Source organism: Cebus imitator, unplaced genomic scaffold (genome assembly GCF_001604975.1).
Source record: "Cebus imitator isolate Cc_AM_T3 unplaced genomic scaffold, Cebus_imitator-1.0 Scaffold30, whole genome shotgun sequence".
In the NCBI taxonomy this organism is placed as follows: Eukaryota; Metazoa; Chordata; class Mammalia; order Primates; family Cebidae; genus Cebus; species Cebus imitator.
In genome coordinates this window covers 10,580,660-10,603,489 of record NW_016107345.1, presented here as the reverse complement: position 1 = coordinate 10,603,489, position 22,830 = coordinate 10,580,660, and the positions used below count along the sequence as shown (strand labels likewise).

General features: G+C 48.6%; 1 protein-coding gene and 1 pseudogene across 2 annotated transcripts in view; one reads left to right on the top strand and one right to left on the bottom strand.

The window, feature by feature from the left end:
- GRIPAP1 (GRIP1 associated protein 1) overlaps positions 1–22,830 on the top strand; it is a 29,672-nt gene that overhangs the window by 2,152 nt on the left and 4,690 nt on the right. Inside the window, exons 2-22 of one of the 2 annotated variants that reach the window (XM_017523916.2) lie at positions 698–764; positions 903–964; positions 2,006–2,032; positions 2,826–2,933; positions 7,684–7,834; positions 9,858–10,042; positions 10,237–10,284; positions 10,969–11,000; positions 11,090–11,137; positions 11,262–11,361; positions 13,051–13,128; positions 13,342–13,434; positions 15,266–15,400; positions 16,463–16,558; positions 16,902–17,114; positions 17,242–17,355; positions 18,695–18,772; positions 18,875–18,970; positions 19,093–19,149; positions 19,249–19,348; positions 21,239–21,369. In XM_017523916.2, coding sequence (XP_017379405.1) covers positions 698–764; positions 903–964; positions 2,006–2,032; positions 2,826–2,933; positions 7,684–7,834; positions 9,858–10,042; positions 10,237–10,284; positions 10,969–11,000; positions 11,090–11,137; positions 11,262–11,361; positions 13,051–13,128; positions 13,342–13,434; positions 15,266–15,400; positions 16,463–16,558; positions 16,902–17,114; positions 17,242–17,355; positions 18,695–18,772; positions 18,875–18,970; positions 19,093–19,149; positions 19,249–19,348; positions 21,239–21,369 — 2,019 coding nt within the window. The remainder of the gene's footprint in view (positions 1–697; positions 765–902; positions 965–2,005; positions 2,033–2,825; positions 2,934–7,683; positions 7,835–9,857; positions 10,043–10,236; positions 10,285–10,968; positions 11,001–11,089; positions 11,138–11,261; positions 11,362–13,050; positions 13,129–13,341; positions 13,435–15,265; positions 15,401–16,462; positions 16,559–16,901; positions 17,115–17,241; positions 17,356–18,694; positions 18,773–18,874; positions 18,971–19,092; positions 19,150–19,248; positions 19,349–21,238; positions 21,370–22,830) is intronic. The other variant, XM_017523917.2, reaches the window with a different exon arrangement.
- On the bottom strand, positions 4,968–5,113 carry LOC119470433 (annotated as a pseudogene).

Genomic DNA, 22,830 nt, shown 5'->3' with positions numbered 1-22,830 from the left:
GGTTTCACCATATTGGCTAGTCTGGTCTTGAACTCCTGACCTCGTGATCCACCCACCTCAGCCTCCCAAAGTGCTGGGATTACAGGGGTGAGCCACCACACCCAGCTCTCCCTTAATTCTTGAAGGGGGCCTGGATGTATTTTGAGAGACTTGGAGGTCGGGGGGGGGACCCTGGAAAGTCCCCTGAGTCAATGAAAGTTGGACAGGAGAATACTAGACCCTCCTCCCTTGGGAAAGAGGGAAGAAGACAGGCCTCTACCTGCTGCCTTCAGGGGCTTCCAAGTCTGGCCAGGAAGATGGACAATCCCCCTGATAGTGTGTGTTCAGTGTGTGGAGAGGTCAGCGAGGATGAGGAGGAGGAACTTTATCCTGTGGGCATGGAGAGCCAGGGAACTCACATAAGCAAGAACCTAACTGGGGCAGTGCTCTAGGATCGCCTGAGTGCAGTGTGGATTATAGTGTGAGATGGAGGTGGGAGCCTGGCTGGGGTTATAAGTGGAGCTGGAAAAGGTGGGCCAGGGTCTGAGGACCTGGAAGCCCACTTTGGGTACAGCACATACAGGTCTTAAGGAGTAGCTAAAGAGACGTATGGAGGGCGTAAGGTCTGTGGAACTTAGGAGCTTGGTTCCCTCATGGTAGGAGTAGGGGTAGGGGTGCTTTCCTGACCAAGTCTTTTCCCTTCTTGCTTCCCGCAAAGGCTCAGCTCCTGGAACTCCGGACAAACAACTACCAGCTTTCAGATGAACTACGCAAGAATGGTGTTGGTGAGCCAAGAGGGCCTTATTAGATGGGGGTGGCTTTGGGGCATGGAGTCTGAGGTTTTCCCTCAGAGACCTGGCAGGAAGTCCTTTCAGTTCCTTGCCACTGGCTGAGGCTGAGATTCCCTGCTTTCCCGACACCAGAACTTGCCAGTCTTCGACAGAAGGTCGCCTACTTGGATAAGGAGTTCAGCAAAGCTCAGAAGGTACCTCCCTCCACCCACCCATCCACCTACCCATCCACCCCTGCCTCTACCTATCTGACTCATTCATCCCTCCAGTGAGCAGCTGCAGTGAACCAGATCTAATGTTGCATGCTGTTTTCATGTAGTCATTTAAAGAATTCTCATGGAATTCTCTTTAGTTTGCTAATTTCATCTAATCCTGCTTAATTTATTGATTAATTTTAATTTACTTTTAATTCATTTCTAATTTCAGTTACTCATTCTCATTCACTGACTTTTAATTAAATATTCAAATCTATCAGTAAATCTTCCTCGAATCTGCCTTGTGTCCTCCACTCACACTCCTGGCTTGTGCTCCTACTTCCCGTCCCTGTCCTGGTCCAGTTGGGAAAGTGACAGCAAACTCACCTCTCATATCCTCTAAAGATGAGAGATGAGATAGAATATAACCTATTGTGGCCCCTCAAGACATTCAAGGTTCTCCTTTGTCACTGCTGTGTCCCCATACCTAGCACAATGTTAATACATAATATGTGCTCAATAAATATTTGTTAAATGAACAAATACAGAATGCAGAAAATCTGGCAGTCAGGAAACTGTGCTTCTCTTTGGTAGGATGCTGATTCCCCTAAGCTGGCAATGCTCTTGGCTGCCTAGCAGGGGAGTGACAGTTTCCACACTGTGTGGGAGAGACCCGCAGAGACAAGTATGGACAGATGTAGCAATGAAGCCACAGTTTCTGAGCCTGGAGATCCAGCCCGCAAATGGTTAAATACCATCTGCCCCATCCCCCTGCCAGCCTCAAGAGCTTCCAAGAAAGGATGATTTCTGTGTGCTGGGGCCCCAGGGCAGGACTTGCATTCATTCACTCACTCGCACACTCATTCTGTCATTCCTTTGGGCTCCAAATTGTCACACATGTTCTGTGGTTGCAGATGCTCCCATCCTGCAACCTCTATCATCATTGTCCTCCCAAAACGCTTGGCAAGATTGTCTCCATACCCTAGTAAGGCAGTCCGTCTCTGTTCACTTTAGCTCTCTTCCCACCCACCCCCACTTTAGGCACTGAGCAAGAGCAAGAAAGCTCAGGTAAGGGGATATCTGGTGGGTGAGTGTGACTGGGAGACTGTGTCTTGGTGGGCTATCTGTGTATGCTGAGCTTTTCTTGTACTGGCCTTTCTTTCTCTGTGTGCCCTTATATCTGCTACTACCTCACTGCCATGTGTTGCTGTATCTGTCCTTGTTTCCCTGTATTTGTCTCTAACTCTGTGTCTCTTTCCTTCTCTCTTTCTCTCGCTATCCTTTTCTCTGCGTCTCTTTCTGTCTCTTTGTCTTCTTGTTCCTGTCTCTCTGACTTCTCTTCCCAATCTTCTCTTTGTCTCTCCCCCATCTGTCTCTGTGATTTCTCTTTTTTCTGCTTTCTCTCTCTGACTCTGTTTCTCCCCCACCATTCCTCTCTCTTCCTAACTCATTTATTTTCCTGACCCCTCCTTCTCTTCTCGCTATTCTGTTCTTTCCCTGTTGATTTCTGTTTGTTCCTCTCTCCATCTTTTTCACTCTCTCCCGCCCAATCCCTCTCCCCTTTTCTATCTCTCCCCGTTTCCCCATCTCTACCTCCTCGCTCCCCTATCATTATCTTCTCGTCTTTTCCTCTGCTCTCTTCCTCCCTGTACTCCCTTTTCTCTACCTTCCCATGTCTTTTTCTCTCCATCCCTGTCTCTCATTTTATCCCTCCCTGTGTCTCTCTCTCCTATCTCACTTCATTCTCTGTACCCTATGTCCTCCCCTACCCATGTCATTTTCTCCCTCTCTCTGTTTCTTTGCCCTACCTCCCCATCCTTCCTGCCCTTGCTGGAGTCCTGGCCCTTGTCTGCCACTGCAGGAAGTTGAGGTACTGCTGAGTGAAAATGAGATGCTGCAGGCAAAGCTGCACAGCCAGGAGGAGGACTTCCGTTTGCAGAACAGCACGCTAATGGCCGAGTTCAGCAAGGTGCTGGTGTCTGGGATAGTCAAAGGGGAAATGAGGGGTAGGGTCCATCTGGGCTGAAATCTAACATCAGCAGAGTGATTGGACAGGGTCTGGCCCTGGAGCACTGTCCGTGGTGCTGAAACAGGTCCTGGATTGCTGCTGGGGGGCAGTAATTTGAAAGATGGAGCCACTCACTGTGCTGGGATTAGAAGGGTTTGAGCCCTGAGGTCAGCTGGTTCCTGGCTAAGTCACTCCTTTTATTTGAACTTCAAGTCTCCATGTGTATAACGTAGGGTTGATGCTATGGAGCTCCAAGGTATTGGGTGGGTGGGGGGGGGGTTAGGTAAAGTTTTTATGCTTAATAGAATGGAAAAAGAATATATATAGAATGTTCGAGCTTCTTCCCTTTTCTCTTCCTTTTCTTCATCTGACATAAGCCTGAGGTTCCACCTCTTCCAGATAATTCATCCTGGATCTACTAATTATATCTCTCCACTGATTTTAGTGTCCTGGCTGTTTCTAAATCTACTGGGCAGTTGGAGGAATTGTCTTTTGTTCCCTCATCTATCTTCTGTAAACAGTTAATAATTGTTTATATTGGCCAGGTGTGGTGGCTTATGCCTGTAATCCCAGTACTTTGGGAGGCTGAGGCGGGTGAATCACAAGGTCAGGAGTTCAAGACCAGCCTGGCTAACATAGTGAAACCCCCTCTCTACTAAAAAATAAAAAAATAAAAATTCTCCAGGCATGGTGGCATGTACCTGTAATCCCAGCTACTCGGAAGGCTAAAGCAGGAGAATTGCATGAACCTTGGAGGTGGAGGTTGCAGCGAGCTGAGATAGCACCACTGCACTCCAGCTTGGGGAACAGAGTGAGACTTCATCTCAAAAAAAATTGTCTATGTTTTTAGTATGTTTTAAGGAGAAAAGTCTCATGGCAGCAAAAATGGTATTTCTAAGGCTCCATCTGAGAATATAGTGCCTATGACCTTAAAAATACAAAACCGAGGCTGGGCATAGTGGCTCATGCCTGTATTAATCCTAGCAGTCTGGGAGACTAAGGCGGGCAGATCACAAGGTCAAGAGATCAAGACCGTCCTGGCCAACATGGGGAAACCCTATCTCTATTAAAAATACAAAAATTAGCTGGGCATGGTGGCGCACACCTGGAGTCCCAACTACTCAGGAGGCTGAGGCAGCAGAATCGCATGAACCCAGGAGGCAGAGGTTGCAGCGAGCCGAGATCATGCCACTACACTCCAGCCTGGCGACAGAGCAAGACTCTGTCTCAAAAAAAACACAAAACCTGAAAATAACCTTTAAGCAGGTACAATACCAGGAGAGGCACTTGAGCAAATTAGTGGTTACCAGCAGGACTCTGGAAGCAGAAAGCCTAGATTACAATCTTGGCTCTATGTTTTACTAACTGTAATCTTGAGCAAGACACTTAACTTGCCTGGTTCTTGGTTCCCAAATGTCAAATAGAAGTCATGATAATAACAGTACCTGCCTCCTCACAGGGATTTCATGAGGATTAAATGAATAAATGTATGTAAATCACTTAGAACAGAGCCTTGCACATAGTATCAGCTATGGAAGCATTAGCTATAATATTATCCTTCTATTAACTCATCTTCCCTCTAAAATATTTGACTTTTTAAAAGTTTTTTTTTTCTGCAACATTTATTTTTTAAAGGAATGAATTTTGAGAGAAAACAACGTGGTATAGAAGTATGGAATAGAAAGTAAATACAAATGTAGGCTATTTTGCTAATTGTTTTATAACCACAACAAACTAGTTGAGAGAATCCCCTGTATAAAACACAGAGGTTCAAACATCAAGGTGTTCCCTTAGCAAGGCTGAAAATTTCAGTCTCTGGTATTTGAAATTTAGGCTGCAGTCCTTGTTTTTGGATGGATCACTGGGTATGTGGCACAGTCCATGCTTTTTTTTTTTTTNTTTAGTTAAGTTAAAAGTCAACAGAAGTATCTGTAAAATCCCTAATAGTTGGAAACTGAATATACTTTTTTTTGTTGTTGTTGTTATTTCTTTCATAATATCCCTTCTTATATGTATCAAAACTCATACTGAACAATGAGTTCTGGGTTGCAAAAGAGGATTTATTTTTTGTACCTAGCCATGCTTTTTTATTTTTTTTTAAATGAGACAGAGTCTCACTCTGTTACCCAGGCTGGAGTACAATGGCCTGATCTCAGCTCACTGCAACCTCTGCCTCCCAGGTTCAAGTGATTCTCCTGCCTCAGCCTCCCGAGTACCTGGGATTACAGGCACATACCACGATGCCCAGCTAATTTTTATAATTTTAGTAGAGACAGCGTTTCACCATGTTGGCCAGGCTGGTCTCATGACCTCAGGTGATCTGCCCGACTCGGCCTCCCAAAGGGCTGGGATTACAGGCGTGAGCCACCGCGCCTGGCATACTTTTTGAAAGTTTTATATCCACCCTGTGGCCCTCATCTGCCTTAGCCTCTACCACCTCTTATCTGCTGTTTCTACAGCTGCCTCCCTGGTCTCTCTTCACTTCTAGTTTCTTCTACTTAGTTCACACCACAGAGGCTATTCTGACTAGCAGATCTTATGACATCACTTCTTTACATAATACATTCCAGTGCCCCCTGTCCTGCCCCTAGTTCAGAGCCCCTGGTATTCACATAACTGCTGGTCTCACCAACTGACTCCTCACTGCTTCCTGCCTCCAGCCTCCATGGTATCATGATTCTTGCAGAGTGAGGCAGGGGCAGACATTCTTTCATAAATCCAGCTTGTTTCCCTGCACCTGTCCTGGGTTGGCACTGGAGCAGTTGTAGGGACGTCTTACATACTCCCCTCCCTCCTCCCACTCCTCCCAGGAACTGGAAGTGCTTGCAGAGAGACCTATGTTAAACCTGCCACCACCCCTTATTCACCGCGACATTTCAGCTCAATTGTTCCTTCAACAAATAGTTACTGAGTACCCACCACATGCTCTATGTTCTGGAAATCCAGTTGTAAGCAGCAGAGAATGATCTCCACTCTTGGGTAGCTTACATTCTGGGGGTGGGATGGGGAGAAAGATAACAGTAAACAAATAATACTAGTGGTGATGGCTGACATTTATATGGTGTTCTGTGTGCTGAGTCCTGTTTGAAGTATTCTACATGATTCACTCATTTAATCTTTGAAACAAGCCTATGAGATATTATTAGTGTCCCCATTTGACAGATGAGGAAAACTGAGTTCCATGGAGATTAAGTAATTTGTCACACAGCTAGTAAATGACAGAGTAGAGATTCACATTCAAGCAGTTTGGTTTCAGAATCTGTGCTTATACGTTACAAAAGAAAATTGTGATTAGTACTAGGTAAGAAAGAAATGAACAGAGTGCTGTGACAGAGAGTACTGGAAATTTCTGTGTTGAGGGATACTACTTTAAAGGCAACATCTGAGCAGAGCACTGAAGGATGCAAAGAACCCAGTTATGTGAATAACTGGATAGAAGAATTGGTGTTCTGGGTAGAAAATATTGCAGGCAGGCCGGGCGTGGTGGCTCACACCTGTAATCCCAGCACTTTGGAAGGCCAAGGCAGGTGGATCACCTGAGGTCAGGAGTTCGAGACCAGCTTGGCCAACATGGTGAAACCTCGTCTCTACTAAGAATACAAAAATTAGCCAGACATGGTGGCGCATGCCTCTAGTCCCAGCTACTCAGGAGGCTGAGGCAGGAGAATCGCTTGAACCCAGGAGGCGGAGGTTGCAGTGGGCTGAAATCACACCACTGTACTCCAGCCTAGGTGACAGAGCGAGACTCAATCTCAAAAAAAGAAAATATTGAAGACAATACAATAAACATTCTCTGTAGGCCTCGATATTCTCATCTGAAAGGGGGACAAGGGATTTTTTTCAGGACTGCTTTGAGAAGTATACTTTAGCAGGAGTTGGGCGGGGGGCTGGCTTGGTTTTATTGGCATTGTATGCCTCTTCAAGGCTAACGGCTGGCAGTGCAGGAGCTGTCATCAGTTGTTGGCCCTGGAAATGCCCTGCAAGCTCTTTGTGGTGCCTAGGATGAAAGGGAGCTGTCTCTAGGCCTAGGATCCAGGACACAGAGCCCTCCACAGAAGAGGGGTGGCAGTAAGGCTGTCTGTAGCACTGACAACTTCCAGAGGAGCCTGAGGTCTTGGATTGCATCTCTGAGGTTGGAAGTAGGAAGGGGAAAATTGTTCTTGGTGTCCTTATGCTTGGTATGCTCTTGGTATTCTCTGACTCTGCCACTTAAAAAGGGTGTGGACCAGGCGCAGTGGCTCACGCCTGTAATCCCAGGACTTTGGGAGGCTGAGGTGGGCAGATTATGAGGTCAGGAGATTGAAACTGTCCTGGCTAACACAATGAAACCCCATATCTACTAAAAAAATACAAAAAATTAGCCAGGTGTGGTGGCAAGGGTCTGTAGTCCCAGCTACTAGGGAGGCTGAGGCAAGAGAATCGCTTGAACCCAGGAGGCAAAGGTTGCAGCGAGCCAAGATAGCACCACTGCACTCCAGCCTGGGTGACAGAGCAAGACCCTGTCTCAAAAACAAAAAAAGATGTGTGAATTTGAAATTGTTTAACATCTCTGTGCCCCAATGTCCTTATGTGTAAAGTGGGAGGGCACCTACATCATAGGGTGATGATGGGAATTAAGTGAATTGTAAAGTGCATGGACAAATGCTATGTAGGTTTCAGCAAATACTGTTCTGATTCTCTGCTTTTTTGCCCCTTTTCTTCCTCTGTTCAGCTCTGCAGCCAGATGGAACAGCTGGAGCGAGAGAACCAGCAACTGAAGGAGGGGGCTGCAGGAGCAGGGGTTGCCCAAGCTGGGCCCATCGTGGACGGGGAGCTGCTGAGGCTACAGGCTGAAAACACAGCCTTGCAGAAGAATGTGGCAGGTACACAGAGGCCCTCCTGGGGATGCGGAGACCCTGGGGCTTGACTAGGGCAAGGAAGGCTGTCATCCTCTCAGGGTAGGGAGAAGAGCTTCAGAGTTAGGATTGGCCCATACACTTTGTGGCTTTGGACAAGCCATTTTGCCTCTCTGAGCCAAAGTCTTGTCATCTACACAGCGTACGTAGTGATGTCTTGTCACCTGGACAATTGTAGTAGAGATAAAAGGTGATATCATTCTGCATTAGTTCAGTGTCTGCTACCTAGCAAATGTTACAGATTAGCAGCTTGAATGTCAAAAAGGAGATATTTGCTAAGTGGAGAAAGTGAATGGAGTGTCGGGAAAATTCTGAGCCCAGATTGTAAGTGGGGTTTGGGATGAAAGCTGAAAGAAAGCTGGATAGAGTGTGGGAGCATGTGGTGTGTGGACTTTTCGAGAGCGGCTAGGACTTCGGTGGTGGTAGGAGCTGGTTCCATGACCGGGAGGGAGACTTAATAGAATGTGGGTGGGAATTGGGAGACTCTAGGAGGGATTCAGCTGTACATCGAGGGTGGCACATGGTGGGCATGGTCTTAAAAGATTATGGGTGGGGCTTGAAGGATTGAGAATGGGGTTTGGGAATCCAGCTTGGGCTAATTTAATAGTAAACAGGATCTTAATGGTTGGTAGGGCTTGAAAGATTTGTAAGAGGCTGGGCACAGTGGCTCATACCTGTAATCCCAGCACTCTGTGAGGCCAAGGCAGAAGGATCTCAAGGCTAGGAGTTCAAGACCAGTCTGGGCAATATAGCAGGACCTTATCTGTACTAAAAATAAAAAAATTGACTGGGCCCAGTGACTCATACCTGTAATCCCAGCACTTTGGGAGGCTGAGGCGGTCAGATCACCAGAGGTTGGTCGTTTGAGACCAGCCCAACCAACATGGAGAAACTTTGTCTCTACTAAAAATACAAAAGTACCCAGGCATGGTGGTGCATGCCTGTAATCCCAACTACTCTAGAGGCTGAGGCAGGAGAATCGCTTAAACCTGGGAAGCAGAGGTTGCAGTGAGCTGAGATCACGCCATTGCACTCCAGTCTGGGCAACAAGAGTAAAACTCCACCTCAAAAAAATAATAAAAATTAAAAAATTAGGCCAGGCGTGGTGGCTCATACCTGTAATCCTAGCACTTTGAGAGGCTGAGGTAGGCAGATCACCTGAGGTCAGGAGTTCAAGACCAGCCCAGCCAACATGGTGAAACCCTGTTTCTATTAAAAATAGAATAATTAGCCAGGTGTAGTGGCACATGCCTGTGATTCCAGCTACTTGGGAAGCTGAGGCAGGAGACTTGCTTGAACTCAGGAGGCAGAGGTTGCAGTGAGCAGAGTTTGCACCACTGTACTGCAGCCTAGGTGACAGAGGGAGACTCTGTCTCATAAATAAATAATAAAATTTAAAAATCAGCCAGGCATGGTGGTGTGCACTTGTAGTCCCAGCTACTTGGGAGGCTGAGATGGGAGGATCGCTTGAGCCCAGGAGTTGGAGGCTGCAGTGAATTGCACCACTGCACACCAGCCTGGGCAACAGAGCAAGACTGTCTGGGGAAAAAGATTTTTTGGGGGAGGCTGAGGCAGGAGGATTGCTTGAGCTCAGGAGTTCAAGACCAGCCTCAGCAATGTAGCGAGACCTTGTCTCTACAAAACAATAAAAAAATTAGCCCAGCATGGTGGCACATACCTGTGGTCCCAGCTACTTGGGAGGGTGAGGTGGGAGAATCACTTGAGCCAAGGAGGTCAAGGCTACAGTGAACCATGATCACTCTACTGCACTTTAGCCTGGGTGACAGAGCAAGTCCCTATCAAAAAAAAAAAAGAAAAAAAATTTAAGAGGTGTGGCTAGGGTTGAACCTTCATCTTTTAGGCATGTGGTCACTTGGCACAGGGTCTCTGCCACCTGAGGGTTTGAATGCCAGTTCTCCCTCTATTTGAGGCATGGCAAGGGACTTCAGAGACCACCTCATCTATCATGTATTCCTATTCTACTTACCAGCCCTGCAGGAACGCTATGGGAAAGAAGCCGGGAAGTCCTCAGCTGTCAGTGAGGGCCAGGGGGACTCCCCAGGGGGCCCTGCCCCCACCATCCCGGCCCCCATGCCACTGGCGGAGGTGGAGCTAAAATGGGAAATGGAGAAAGAGGAGAAGAGATTGCTCTGGGAGCAGCTGCAAGGCTTAGAGGTGAATCTGGGTCTGTTGGAGCTGGGATGCCAGAGGCAGGGCAGATGTTCTGCCTCTGCCTATGGTCCCACAGAGATGTCTGTGACATCGCCATCTTGTGGGCTGTTGGGGTAAGGGAAGCGGAAGGGCAGGGGAAGACCTCTCCCCTTGTCCTTGCTGACAACAACCCTCCCATTCCTCATCCTTCCCTGCAGAGCTCAAAGCAGGCCGAAACATCCAGGCTGCAGGAAGAACTTGCTAAGGTGGGACTGCTTGGCTCTTTCCCATTCTACTCCCAATCTGCTGGACTCTTTCCCATTCCACTCTCAATCTGACAGGGCAGAATGGGCATTGTACCCCATCAAAGCCTCAGTTTCATCATTTGTGAAATGGAGAGACTCACACCTATGTCTCAAAGTTATTTTCAATATGGAATGGGCTAATGTGGTCCCACTACATCTTGTGCATGACAGGTTTCATCCCATCCATCTCCTCTCAACTTTGCCCATTCACTCACTCATTCATTCATGCAAGCATTTACAGACTCCTGGCTCTTATCTTAGGACCTGGAGACCCAGTGATGAGGCAGCCAGTCATGATCCCACTTTCCAGGCCTCCCAGCCTAGCCATTCTATAACATGGCCATTGGCCACTATTTTGGGAGCATAAATACTAGGCTTTGGAGCCTGAAAGATCTGGCTGGAGATAATATCGTTGTTGCTGACCAGCTAGGCAATCAAATTACTTAATCTTTCTGAGACTCAGTTTCCTCATTTGTAAAACTGGTACTACTCACTTCTCACAGCTACTTTGAGGATTCCACAAGATAACATAAGTAAATCCTGGCTTCCAAAAAGGAATTAATAAGAAGTGTCTGTATTTATTAAGTTTATATTTGTCTTTATATTGTTCTCAGTGTTATCTCTTGTCTGTACTCCTCTCCCCAGCTCTCGGAGAAACTGAAAAAGAAACAAGAAAGGTAAATTTCTTTTTCCCAGGGGTATTGAGGGCCAAGGGAGGAGTTGACTTATGGAACTGACCCATCTATATCTGTCTTTCTGTGCCTAGTTTTTGCCGTCTGCAGACAGAAAAGGAGACGCTATTTAATGACAGCAGGTAACTGCCAGATTTGCGGGCATTCGTGGACAATGGGGACAGTGCCCAGTGAAGACTACAGGGGCAGAGCTAGGAGACTGGGTCTCAAGCCATGCCCAATGCACCCCCTCCCCATCATCCCTAGGAACAAGATTGAGGAATTACAACAACGGAAGGAAGCTGATCTCAAAGCTCAGTTGGCTCGAACTCAGAAGCTGCAGCAGGAACTTGAAGCTGCCAATCAGGTGATGGGGGCTGAGTTCTGAGATCCCTGAGGTAGGGGCCAGGACTGGGAGCCTGGAGAGGTCTGAGGTCCATGGAGGCTGGTTGGGGAGTCTGAGATTTCCTGTGTTAGAAATCGGTGCTAGGCCCCCCTGCCCCAGGAACTATGAAAATGGGAACTGGAGAGACCTAGGAATTGTTATAGGAGTATTCATGAATGTAAGTTCTCAGGGGGCTAAGAACTTAGGGGGCTGTGCGCTATAAGTTTGTATAAATCTGAAACTCTTGGAGGTTCGAGACCACAGTCTGGATAAATCTGTGGTCACTGGGGCCTAGGACCAGGCATTGCGGTGAGTCAGAACTCCCTAGGCGCTGGGTGACTTTGAGACCTTTAGGGGCTGGGATGTCAATAAATTTGGGACTCCCAAGGGGTGAGGACATGGCTGGGTAGATATATGACTTTCAAGGGTGAGACAGTTGGGGCTGAAGGCTGAGTGCATCTGAGACCCTCAGGATCTGGGCACTGGCTTGGGCCTAAGACCACCTAGGAAGTGGGATCATATGGGCTAGGTGGTCCTGAGATCCTTGGGGGCTGTGAACAAAAAGCTGGTCAGTCTGAGACCTCCAGGGGCTGGAGCAAAAGTCTAGGTGGGTCTGAGGCTCCTGAGGACTGGGGACTGGATCACTAAAGCCTCTAGATTTCCTTCTAGAAAAGGTGAGTCTGAGGTTCCTTGGAATGGTGGCTTGTGGTTCTGAAGTCCCTAGAAATTGGGAACATGGGGCCGGGCGCGGTGGCTCAAGCCTGTAATCCCAGCACTTTGGGAGGCCGAGGCGGGTGGATCACGAAGTCAAGAGATTGAGACCATCCTGGTCAACATGGTGAAACCCCGTCTCTACTAAAAATACAAAAAATCAGGTGGCGCGTGCCTATAATCCCAGCTACTGAGGCAGGAGAATTGCCTGAACCCAGGAGGCGGAGGTTGTAGTGAGCCGAGATCGTGCCATTGCACTCCAGACTCCGTCTCAAAAAAAAAAAAAAAAGAAATTGGGAACATGGGATCTGAGACAGGAGTCTGGATAAAGCTGAGACCCACCCTCCCCCACAAACTGGTGGTTAGCTGGGTCTGAAGATCCCAAGAGAGTAGGGAGCAGTGTGACAGGTGAAAGGGTCAGTCTGAGAGTTCACCAGGACCTGGAAACTAGGAGGTTGTGAGTTTGAGACCTCTAGGATCTGGAACTGTGAGTTTGGGTAGATCTCACTTGGGAGGTAGGGATGTGGGAGATGAGTGTGTCTGAAACCCCTGGTGGTTGGGATTGGGAGACTGGATGAAGCTGTCATCCTTGTGTGCTGACTACATCTGAGATCCATGGGGCTGACTATGTCAGAATCCTGGGGCTCCCAAGCTTGAATCTGGGTGAGTATGAGATCTCTTATGGATGGGAGCGAGTGAGTTTGAACCGCGCAGGAGCTAGGGCCCAGGAGCCTAGGTGTGTCTGAGATCTTGGAGGCTGGGATAGAGGGATTGACTCTGTCCGAGGCCCTGAGGGTAGTGACCTGGAGTCTGGGTGAACTTGAGATCCCTGCTGGCTGGATAGTCTGAGACCCACAGGTGCTGGGAACATGCTGTTGGGTGGTCAAAGAGGGAGTCTGTATGGTTATTTGTACACCAGGGGAGGCTGACGTGTAAAATGGGCTCCCCTGGTCTCCACAGAGCTTGGCAGAGCTGAGAGATCAGCGGCAGGGGGAGCGCCTGGAACATGCGGCAGCTTTGCGGGCCCTACAAGATCAGGTATGCTGTACTGGGTGGGCTCAGGGAGGTGGGGTTCAGGATGGGGCAGCCTGAGTGGGTACCACATAGGCAGGCAAGGTCCCAGGGGTCCTGCTTCCCCCAAACCTTCGTGTGTGGGGGGGGTGGGGGGGTGGGGGGGTGTCCTTTCTTAGCAGTGGGTAGGTCCTGTCCCCGTTTTGGACCCGCTCTCACCTGCTGTGGGCGTGGGACCAGGTATCCATCCAGAGTGCAGATGCACAGGAACAAGTGGAAGGGCTTTTGGCCGAGAACAATGCCTTGAGGACTAGCCTGGCTGCCCTGGAGCAGGTAAAGGACGCCTGGGGGCCCTTGTGGATCCCTCTCTAGTTCCCCCATCTCCATCTGCTTCTGGTCCACATCAGGGTAGGGTGGTCTAGCTCCATGCTGTTCTCCTGTCTTTGTTTCTTTTGCTCCTTTTTGTTGGCATCTAGCCCTTTTCTCTCTGGACATCCATCCCTACTTTTTTGTTTTAACTTTAAAAAATTTTATTGGCCAAGCATGGTGGCTCATGCCTGTAATCCCAGCACTTTGGGAGGCGGAAGTGGGCAGATCACCTGAGGTCAGGAGTTCGAGACCAGCCTGGCCAACATGGCGAAACCCTGTCTCTACTAAAAATACAAAAGTTAGGCCAGGCGCAGTGGCTCACACGTGTAATCCCAGCACTTTGGGAGGCCAAGGCAGGCAGATCACAAGGTCAGGAGTTCGAGACCAGCCTGGCCAAAATGGTAAAACCCCATCTCTACTAAAAATACAAAAAAATTAGCCGGGCATGGTGGCGCATGCCTGTAATCCCAGCTACTCGGGAGGCTGAGGCAGGAGAATTGCTTAAACCTGGGAGGTGGAGGTTGCAGTGAGCCGAGATTGAGCCACTGCACTCCAGCCTGGGTGACAGAGCGAGAGTCCGTCTCAAAAAAAACACAAAAATTAGCCAAGTCTGCCTGTAATCTAAGCTACTTGGGAGGCTGAGGTAGGAGAATCGCTTGAACCTAGGAGGCAGAGGCTGCAGTGAGCCAAGATGGCGCCACTGCATTACAGCCTGGGCAACAGAGCAAAACTCTGTCTCAAAAAAAAGAAAAAAAAATTTATTTTGTAGAGGCAGGGTCTCACTATGTTGCTCAGACTGGCTCAAACTTCTAGACTCAAGCTATCTTCCCACCCTGGTCTCCCAAAGTGCTAGGATTACAGGCGTGAGCCACGGTGTCCAGCCTGTCTGCCTTTCTTGCATTCTAGCTTCTCTCTAGTAAAGTGCATGAAGTGCATTAATCGTAAGTGTACACCCAGTGAATCCTCTCTTCCTTTCTCTCTCTCTCTCCCTCCCTCTGTCACTGTCTCTCTTTACTCTCTCTCTCTCTTTCTCTCCCCACTGCTGCCATAGCCAAACCCAGATCAAGGAATAAAAAAGCACTTTTAGTACCCCAGAAGGTCCCCTTTACCCCTTCACAGTCAGTGCTTCCCCAGAAGTAACTATTTTTTTTTTTTTTTTTGAGACGGAGTTTTGCTCTTTTTACCTTTGTTTTTTTTTAATGGCGCGATCTCGGCTCACCGCAACCTCCGCCTCCTGGGTTCAGGCAATTCTCCTGCCTCAACCTCCTGAGTAGCTGGGATTACAGGCACGTACCACCATGCCCAGCTAATTTTTGTATTTTTAGTAGAGACGGGGTTTCACCATGTTGACCAGGATGGTCTCGATCTCTTGACCTCGTGATCCACCCGCCTCGGCCTTCCAAAGTGCTGGGATTACAGGCATGAGCCACCGTGCCTGGCCTCCCCAGAAGTAACTATTATTCTGATCTCTAGCAACAAAGATTCATTTTGCTTGTTTTTTAACTTCATATAAATGGAATCAGCTGCTCTTTGTCTCTGACTTCTTTCCGGCAGCATTATGTAAGTTTATCCATGTGCAGCACAGGTCTGTTCTCTTATTGTTGTGTGATATTCCATTGGATGGAATACCACATTTACCCATTCTCTTCATTGTTTTTCTGTTTGAAATTTCCTCTCTCTTCCTGGTTCTCTTCCCACCTCCCTCCCTGTTTCCCTGGATCTGGGAGGCTCATACCCTGTGCCTGGCCCCTGGGGTCCCTTTCTCTCTACTTCTCATCACCACTGCTTTCTCCAGATCCAAACAGCAAAGACCCAAGAACTGAATATGCTCCGGGAACAGACCACTGGGCTGGCAGCTGAGTTGCAGCAGCGGCAGGCTGAGTACGAGGACCTTATGGGACAGAAAGATGACCTCAACTCCCAGCTCCAGGTAACACCTTTGGCTCTGGCCTGTCTCTGCCTAGTTCCCTAAGTAATGGCCCAGTGAAGTCCTCAATAAGGTGGAATCGGAAGACTAGAATTAGGAGGACCTAGGTTCCAGTCTGGCTCCTTAACTTATTAGTGCCTGTGTGTCCTGGAACAAGTCATTTCACTTCTCTGAAACTTAGCCTCTTCAGTTAGTTAGGATATCCATTCTTTTTTTTTTTTTTTTTTAAGACATAGTCTTGCTCTGTCGCCCAGGCTGGAGTGCAGTGGCACGATCTCAGTTCACTGCAATCTCCATCTCCCGGGTTTGAGTGATCTTCCTGGCTCAGCCTCCCGTGTAGCTGGGATTACAGGCACCTGCCACCATGCCCTGCTAATTTTGTATTTTAGTAGAGATGGAGTTTCACCATGTTGGTCAGGCTGATCTCGAACTCCTGACTCAGGTGATCCACCTGCCTCAGCCTCCCAAAGGGTATCCATTCTGATTCCATAATAGAAACCAAAATAATCGTGGATTAAATAAGATAGAAATTTGGTTCTCTCTTGTTAAAAGTCCAGGTAGGTTGTTCAGGGATGGAGTGATGGCTTTCCAATTATCAGTGACCCAGGTCCTTTCTCCATTGCTGTTCCTCTACCTTCAACACAAGACTTTTATCTTGGCATCTAAGACGGTTGCTGAAGCTCCCCAACCATCATGTTTGCATTCTGTTGGGAATGAAGGAGGAAAGGAGGCAGGGAAGAGCTTGCCCCTTTCCTTTAAGAGCATAACCTAAATTACACTCACCGTATACAGGAACAAATCACATGGCCACACCTAATTGTGAAGGAGGAGGGGAAATATCTGCTAGACAACTGTATGCCCAACTATAAATTTTATTGCTAAGGAAGTAAGGGAGAATGAATACTGGGGAACAAGTAGCAGTCTCTGCTGTATTTCCTATCCAGAAATTGAGATCACAATACCAACTTTACCAGGGAGAAGGGAGATGGTCTATTAGATGGTCCTGGGTGACTAGCACCTGCCGGGTGCTCTTTATCAAACTCATCCCCTTTGTGTCTGCATTAGGAGTCATTACGGGCCAATAGTCGGCTGCTGGAACAACTTCAAGAAATAGGGCAGGAGAAGGAGCAATTGACCCAGGAACTACAGGAGGCTCGGAAGGTAGGATAACCTGAAGGTTTAGCGGGGAGGATGAGGGATAGGAATTGGCTCAGTCGATGAGCCATGGGAGGATGGGGGGAGGTGATATAGCCAAAATATGTGGGGATAAGAGGGAAAGGAAAATTGACTGGTTTGTGGTTGACCAGTTTCTTGACCAAATCCATGAGAGTGGGAGGGGAAAGAAAGAAGTGACCAGTTCCATAAGGATGGGTGAGTGCCTTAGCCAGTTCAATGGGGATGGGAGGGAGTGGAGCTTGGCTAGTTCCCTGGGCATGGGAAGAGGATGGGAGGCCTTTTTTTGGTGTTGTGGAAGGAAGTTGACTGCCATCCTCCTGGCCCCCAGAGTGCTGAGAAGCGGAAGGCCATGCTGGATGAGCTGGCAATGGAGACGCTGCAAGAGAAGTCCCAGCACAAGGAAGAGCTGGGAGCAGTCCGTCTACGACATGAGAAGGAGGTGCTGGGGGTGCGTGCCCGCTATGAACGTGAGCTCCGAGAGCTGCATGAAGATAAGAAGCGTCAGGAGGAGGAACTCCGTGGGCAGATCCGGGAGGAGAAGGTGAGTGGGTAGATGACAATGCCCTTCCTCCTCTGAAACCACAGCTTTGCTGATAGGCCAGTGTATGGCGTGTGTGAGGTGCCTACTCCTCTGCCTGCCTGGCCTATGACAGTCTGCCCCATCCCAGGCCCGGACACGGGAGCTAGAGACTCTCCAGCAGACAGTGGAAGAACTTCAAGCTCAGGTACACTCCATGGATGGAGCCAAGGGCTGGTTTGAACGGCGCTTGAAGGAAGCCGAGGTGAGTTGGTGATGCCTAGTCCTCACCATGACTGGAGCCCTCATGTCAAACCATAGAAGCAGGAGTAGTCAGGCCCTGGAACTTTCTGAGATGTTCTGACCTTAGGGATAACCTCATAGTCCTCTGGCTCAATAGCAGCCCTCTGGACTGGATTAGGGGATGGCCATCAGATAGGACAGACTGTCACATGTTCAAGGCTGCCCTGCCTTTGTGCAAATTTGGAAAGGCACTTCTTTCTCCTGAAACTGTACTTCTGTCAGGAAATTAGTGCAATACACTGATGTTATTTGAGCAAGAACCTGCTGGGTGCAGTGGCTCACGCCTGTAATCCCAGCACTTTGGGAGGCCCAGGTGGGCAGATCACTTGAAGTCGGGAATTGGAGACCAGCCTGGCCAACATGATGAAACCCCGTCTGTACTAAAAATACAAAAATTAACCAGGTGTGATGGCTGGCACCTGAGATCGTGCCACTGCACTCCAGCCTGGGTGACAGAGCGAGACTCTGTCTCAGAAAATGAACCTTTGTTGCCATTTTCTGGAAATTTTTTTTTTCTGAGACGGAGTCTCACTATCATCCAGGCTGGAGTGCAGTGGTGCCGTCTCGGCTCACTGCAACCTCTGCCTCCCGGGTTCAAGTGATTCTCCTGCCTCAGCCTCCTGAGTAGCTGGGACTACAGGCGCGTGTCACCATGCCCAGCTAATTTTTTTTATTTTTAGTAGAGATGGGGTTTCACCGAGTTAGCCAGGATGGTCTTGATCTGACCTTGTGATCCATCCGCCTTGGCCTCCCAAAGTGCTGGGATTACAGGCGTGAGCTACCTCACCCAGTCCATTTTCTGGAAATCTAATAATACATTGAAAGGCATTGTCATGTAGCAGTGAAAAGCATAGGCGGGAGCCAGTTGTTTGTCTAGGTTTAAATCCTGGCTGGGCTGCTTCCTAGCTGTGTGACCTTGGGCAAGTTATCTTACCTCTCTGTGGCCTGTTTTCATCAATGGTAGAAAGGGTATAACAGTAATATCTACCATCTAGGTATTATGGGAAAATTATAGAAAATGAGTTAATATATGTAAAACCCTTTGAACATTCTTGGCATATAGTAAGTGCTGTGTTATGTTTTGTTAAATAAGAAAAAATGGTAATGGAAATCTAGGTCAACCATGTGAATGGTGCAGACCTAGATGTGAACTTCTGCATACTGCCTAAGGGCGTGTGGGGTTCCCCGAAGGAGGGGTCATGTCTGCATACCTCTGGACCCCCATTGCAGTCCCTTATACCCCTAACTGGGGATGATGTCTTCTGGGGGGGTTGTGGCGAGACCTGGGACTTGTCTTGTAGGAATCCCTGCAGCAGCAGCAGCAGGAACAAGAGGAAGCCCTCAAGCAGTGTCGGGAGCAGCACGCTGCCGAGCTGAAGGTGCCTCTCGCATGATGGTGTTCCTCTCTCCAGACAGTGACGGGCCCCTTGGGAGGACAGAGGCTTCCCTAGCCAAGGCCTGAGCTGCCTTCTGCTTTGCAGGGCAAGGAGGAGGAACTACAGGATGTGCGGGATCAGCTCCAGCAGGCCCAGGAGGAGCGGGACTGCCACCTGAAGACCATTAGCAGCCTGAAGCAGGTCAGCGAACCCTGCACAGCCCCAGACACACCCCTGATCCTCAGTGTGCAGCAGGGCAGGGAGGGAGCATGCTGCAGGCAACCCTTCCAGCACCCACCAGCCATGCTTGCTTTCTCCCACAGGAGGTGAAGGACACAGTGGATGGGCAGAGGATCCTGGAGAAGAAGGGCAGTGCTGCGGTAAGACAGAGGGGTGCCCAAGCACGGCTCCCTCCTACCAGTACCCTCCTCCTATAGGCCCACTGGGCCTCAGTCCTAATCTTACCCCCTACCCCAAAGCTCAAGGACCTCAAGCGGCAGCTACATCTGGAGCGGAAACGGGCAGACAAGCTGCAGGAACGGCTGCAGGACATCCTCACTAACAGCAAGAGCCGCTCAGGTGAGGAACCAGGACAGGAAGAGGAGGCTGAGGCATGGGGGAGGCAGGGCCTGGGCCTGCAGGCTGCAGGTCAGTCCTGCATCTTCCTTGGCTGTGCTTTCCTGCTTTTGTTGCTCTAGAACTCCATCTGTCTTTTACCTTTTCTTTGTCTCTCCTCTGATTCTTTCTCTGCATTCTGTTTCTTTCTTTCTGTCTTTTGCTGTATCTTCTCTGTTTCTGTCTCTGCCTCTTTCTCATTTTGTTCTTTCTCTTTCCTCTATATTTGCCTTTATCTCCTTACTTTCTCTAGTTTTCTCCTTTTCTCCTCCCCCCTTTCTTTTCTCTGTTCCTTTGTCTCTTCTTACTGTTCTATCTCTGTCTCATTTTTCTTTCTTTCTTCTGTTTGTCTGTTTATATCTCTGTCTCCTCACTGTATGTACTATACACACTCCCACACCTCACTTGGTGTTTCTAAATCTGTTGTATATAATCACTCATTCTGTAAATCTCCACACTTAAGTCCAGGGTCCCTGATATCAAACTCCCCGAGTCCCTGCCCTCCAGAAGCCCCCAGTTGAGCTAGGGAGACAGACTTAAGACAGTCAGCAACACTGTGGTGTTTTCATCATACAGCTAATCCAATCTGTTATTTCTGCCATTTCAAGCAGAAGACACACACACACACACAACTTGAGTTGCTTCAGCCTTTTTTTAGATAGGGATGGCCTATAAATACATTTAAGTAAGTAAAATGCAGTGATGCCTCTGGTGTATCTCTGAGATCACAGACTCAGAGAAAACTTGGTCCCTTGTTCCCCCACTCAGGATACCTATGGATCCCCAACTCAGCCACCCCACCCTTGCTGGAGATCCTTGAGGGCATGTTGTCATCCCCCTCCCTGACACCCAGAAGCAGCTACATGAGCAGCCGCACAAGCTCTGTGCCTGTGCTTTAAGTGACGTGGCAAAACAGATGTATCTCTCACCAAATCAATTTTTCTCTGAGGCACTCAGTCTCCTGAAGTAACCTTTCTTTATAAAGGAGGAGTTCTGTTTCTGTTTTATTACAGATGAATGTAAAAATCTTGGGAAAGGTTACAATTGTATACCATACATTCACCTTGTCCATTAGATTAGGTGCATGGTTACGAGATTTAGGTGCATGGTTACGAGAGCCTGCCTGCATCTTTTGTCTCTCTGTCGCTGTCTCTGATCTGGCTTGTTTCTTTAGTTTCTGTCATTTGCTCTGGCTTTCCATCTCTGGCGTTTTCTCTCTGCAAGTGGCTGTGCCCTGTGCCTTCTCTAGTTGTCTTCCTTTCTCTGAACCCTGTATCCAAGTGTGTCTGTTTGCCACTTGAGGCCCACTGTACCCACATTGCTGTGTTTCTCCAGCCTCTTCCATTTTCTCTCTCTCCTTTTGTATGTGTTTCTCCAGAAAGGCATCCCTTTTTTCTTTTCTTTCTTTTTTTTTTTTTTGAGACAGTGCAATGGTGTCATCTCAGCTTACTGCAGCCTCTGCCTCCAAGGTTCAAGTGATTCTCCTGCCTCAGCCTTCTGAGTAGCTGGGATTATAGGTGTGCACCATCACACCCAGCTAATTTTTATATTTTTAGTGGAGATGGGTTTTTACCATGTTGGCCAGGCTGTTCTCAAACTCCTGACCTCCAGTGATCCACCCGTCTTGGCCTCCCAAAGTGCTGGGATTACAGGTGCTGGGATTACCCTGTGCCTGGCCTCAGCTCTTTTTTCTGTCTCTGTCTCACCCTGTCCTGCCATCCGCTTCTGCCTTTCCCCATGCCTAGGTGTCTCTCTTTCCATCTCTGTCAAATCTATTTCTGCTTCTTCCTGCTGGTTACTACCCTCGGACTCAGGGGGATTGGGGCTCAAGTTTCTCTTCCCTCTACCACCCAGGCCTTGAGGAGCTGGTTCTCTCAGAGATGAACTCACCAAGCCGGACTCAGACAGGGGACAGCAGTAGCATTTCCTCCTTCAGCTACCGGGAGATCTTGCGAGAAAAGGAGAGCTCGGCTGTTCCAGCCAGGGTAAGGGGCAAGGAAGAACCTACAGCCCCAGCTTCTCCCAACCTAAAAATCTGAGAACCCCTCTCCTTTTCTCCTTACCTAAAACCATCTCCTACTTTGGGACACAGCACACATATTTTCTTGTCAGCTTCTCCCCAAGCCCACCAACTTGGATTCAGATTGTTATATGGGCAACAGGCCAGTCATTCTCTCTCTCTCTCTCTCTCGCTGACTCTGTTTCATCATCTGTGGGCTAATTTCCCCTTCACTGTAGTACATTTTTTAAAAACCATAAATGATGCCGGGTGTGGTGGCTCACACCTGTAATCCCAGCACTTAGGGAGGCCAAGGCAGGTGTATCACGAGGTCAGGAGTTTGGGACCAGTCTGACCAACATGATTAAACCCCATCTCTACTAAAAATACAAAAAAAATTAGCCAGGTGTGGTGGGGGCCTGTAATCCGAGCTACTCAGGAGGCTGAGACAGGAGAATCACTTGAACCTGGGAGGTGGAGGTTGCAGTTACCCAGGATCGCACGCACCACTGTGCTCCAGCCTGGGCAACAGAGTGAAACTCCATCTTAAAAAACACACACGCACACACACACACACAAATGAGCAAAGATTTTTTTTTTTTTAAGAGACGGGGTCTCGATATTTTGCACAGGCTGGAGTGCAGTGGCTACTCACAGGCGCAATCCCACTACTGATCAGCACGGGAGTTTTGACCTGCTCTGTTTCCAACCTGGGCCGGTTCACCCCTCCTTAGGCAACCTGATGTTCCCCCGCTCCCGGGAGGTCACCATATTGATGCCGAACTTAGTGCGGACACCCAATTGGCGTAGTGCACTACGGCCCAGAACTTCTGGGCTCAAGTGATCCTCCCACCTCAGCCTCCCGAGTAGCTGGGACTACAGGCATGCGCCACTGCACCCAGCCAGCAAAGATTTTTTAAAACTTTAAATGTCTGGCTGGGTGTGGTGGCTCATGCCTATAATCTTAGCACTTTGAGAAGCCAAGGTGGGCGGATCACTTGAGCTCAGGAGTTCAAGACCAGCCTGAGAAACATGGTGAAAACCCAACTCTTAAGAAAAACAAAAACCGCCAGGCGTGGTGGCTCACGCCTATAATCCAAGCACTTTGGAGGCTTAGGCGGGTGGATCACCTGAGGTTAGGAGTTCAAGACCAGCCTGACCAACATGGTGAAACCCCGTCTTAATAAATAAATAAATAAATAAATAATAAAAACAAAAACTGAAAAACCTTAATGTAAAAAAAAAATTTTTCACTATCCAGAAGTCACCATTGTAAATTCTTTTTTTTTTGAGATGGAGTTTTGCTCTTGTTACCCAGGCTGGAGTGCAATGGTGCGATCTCGGCTCACCGCAACCTCCGCCTCCTGGGTTCAGGCAATTCTCCTGCCTCAGCCTCCTGAGTAGCTGGGATTACAGGCACGCGCCACCATGCCCAGCTAATTTTTTG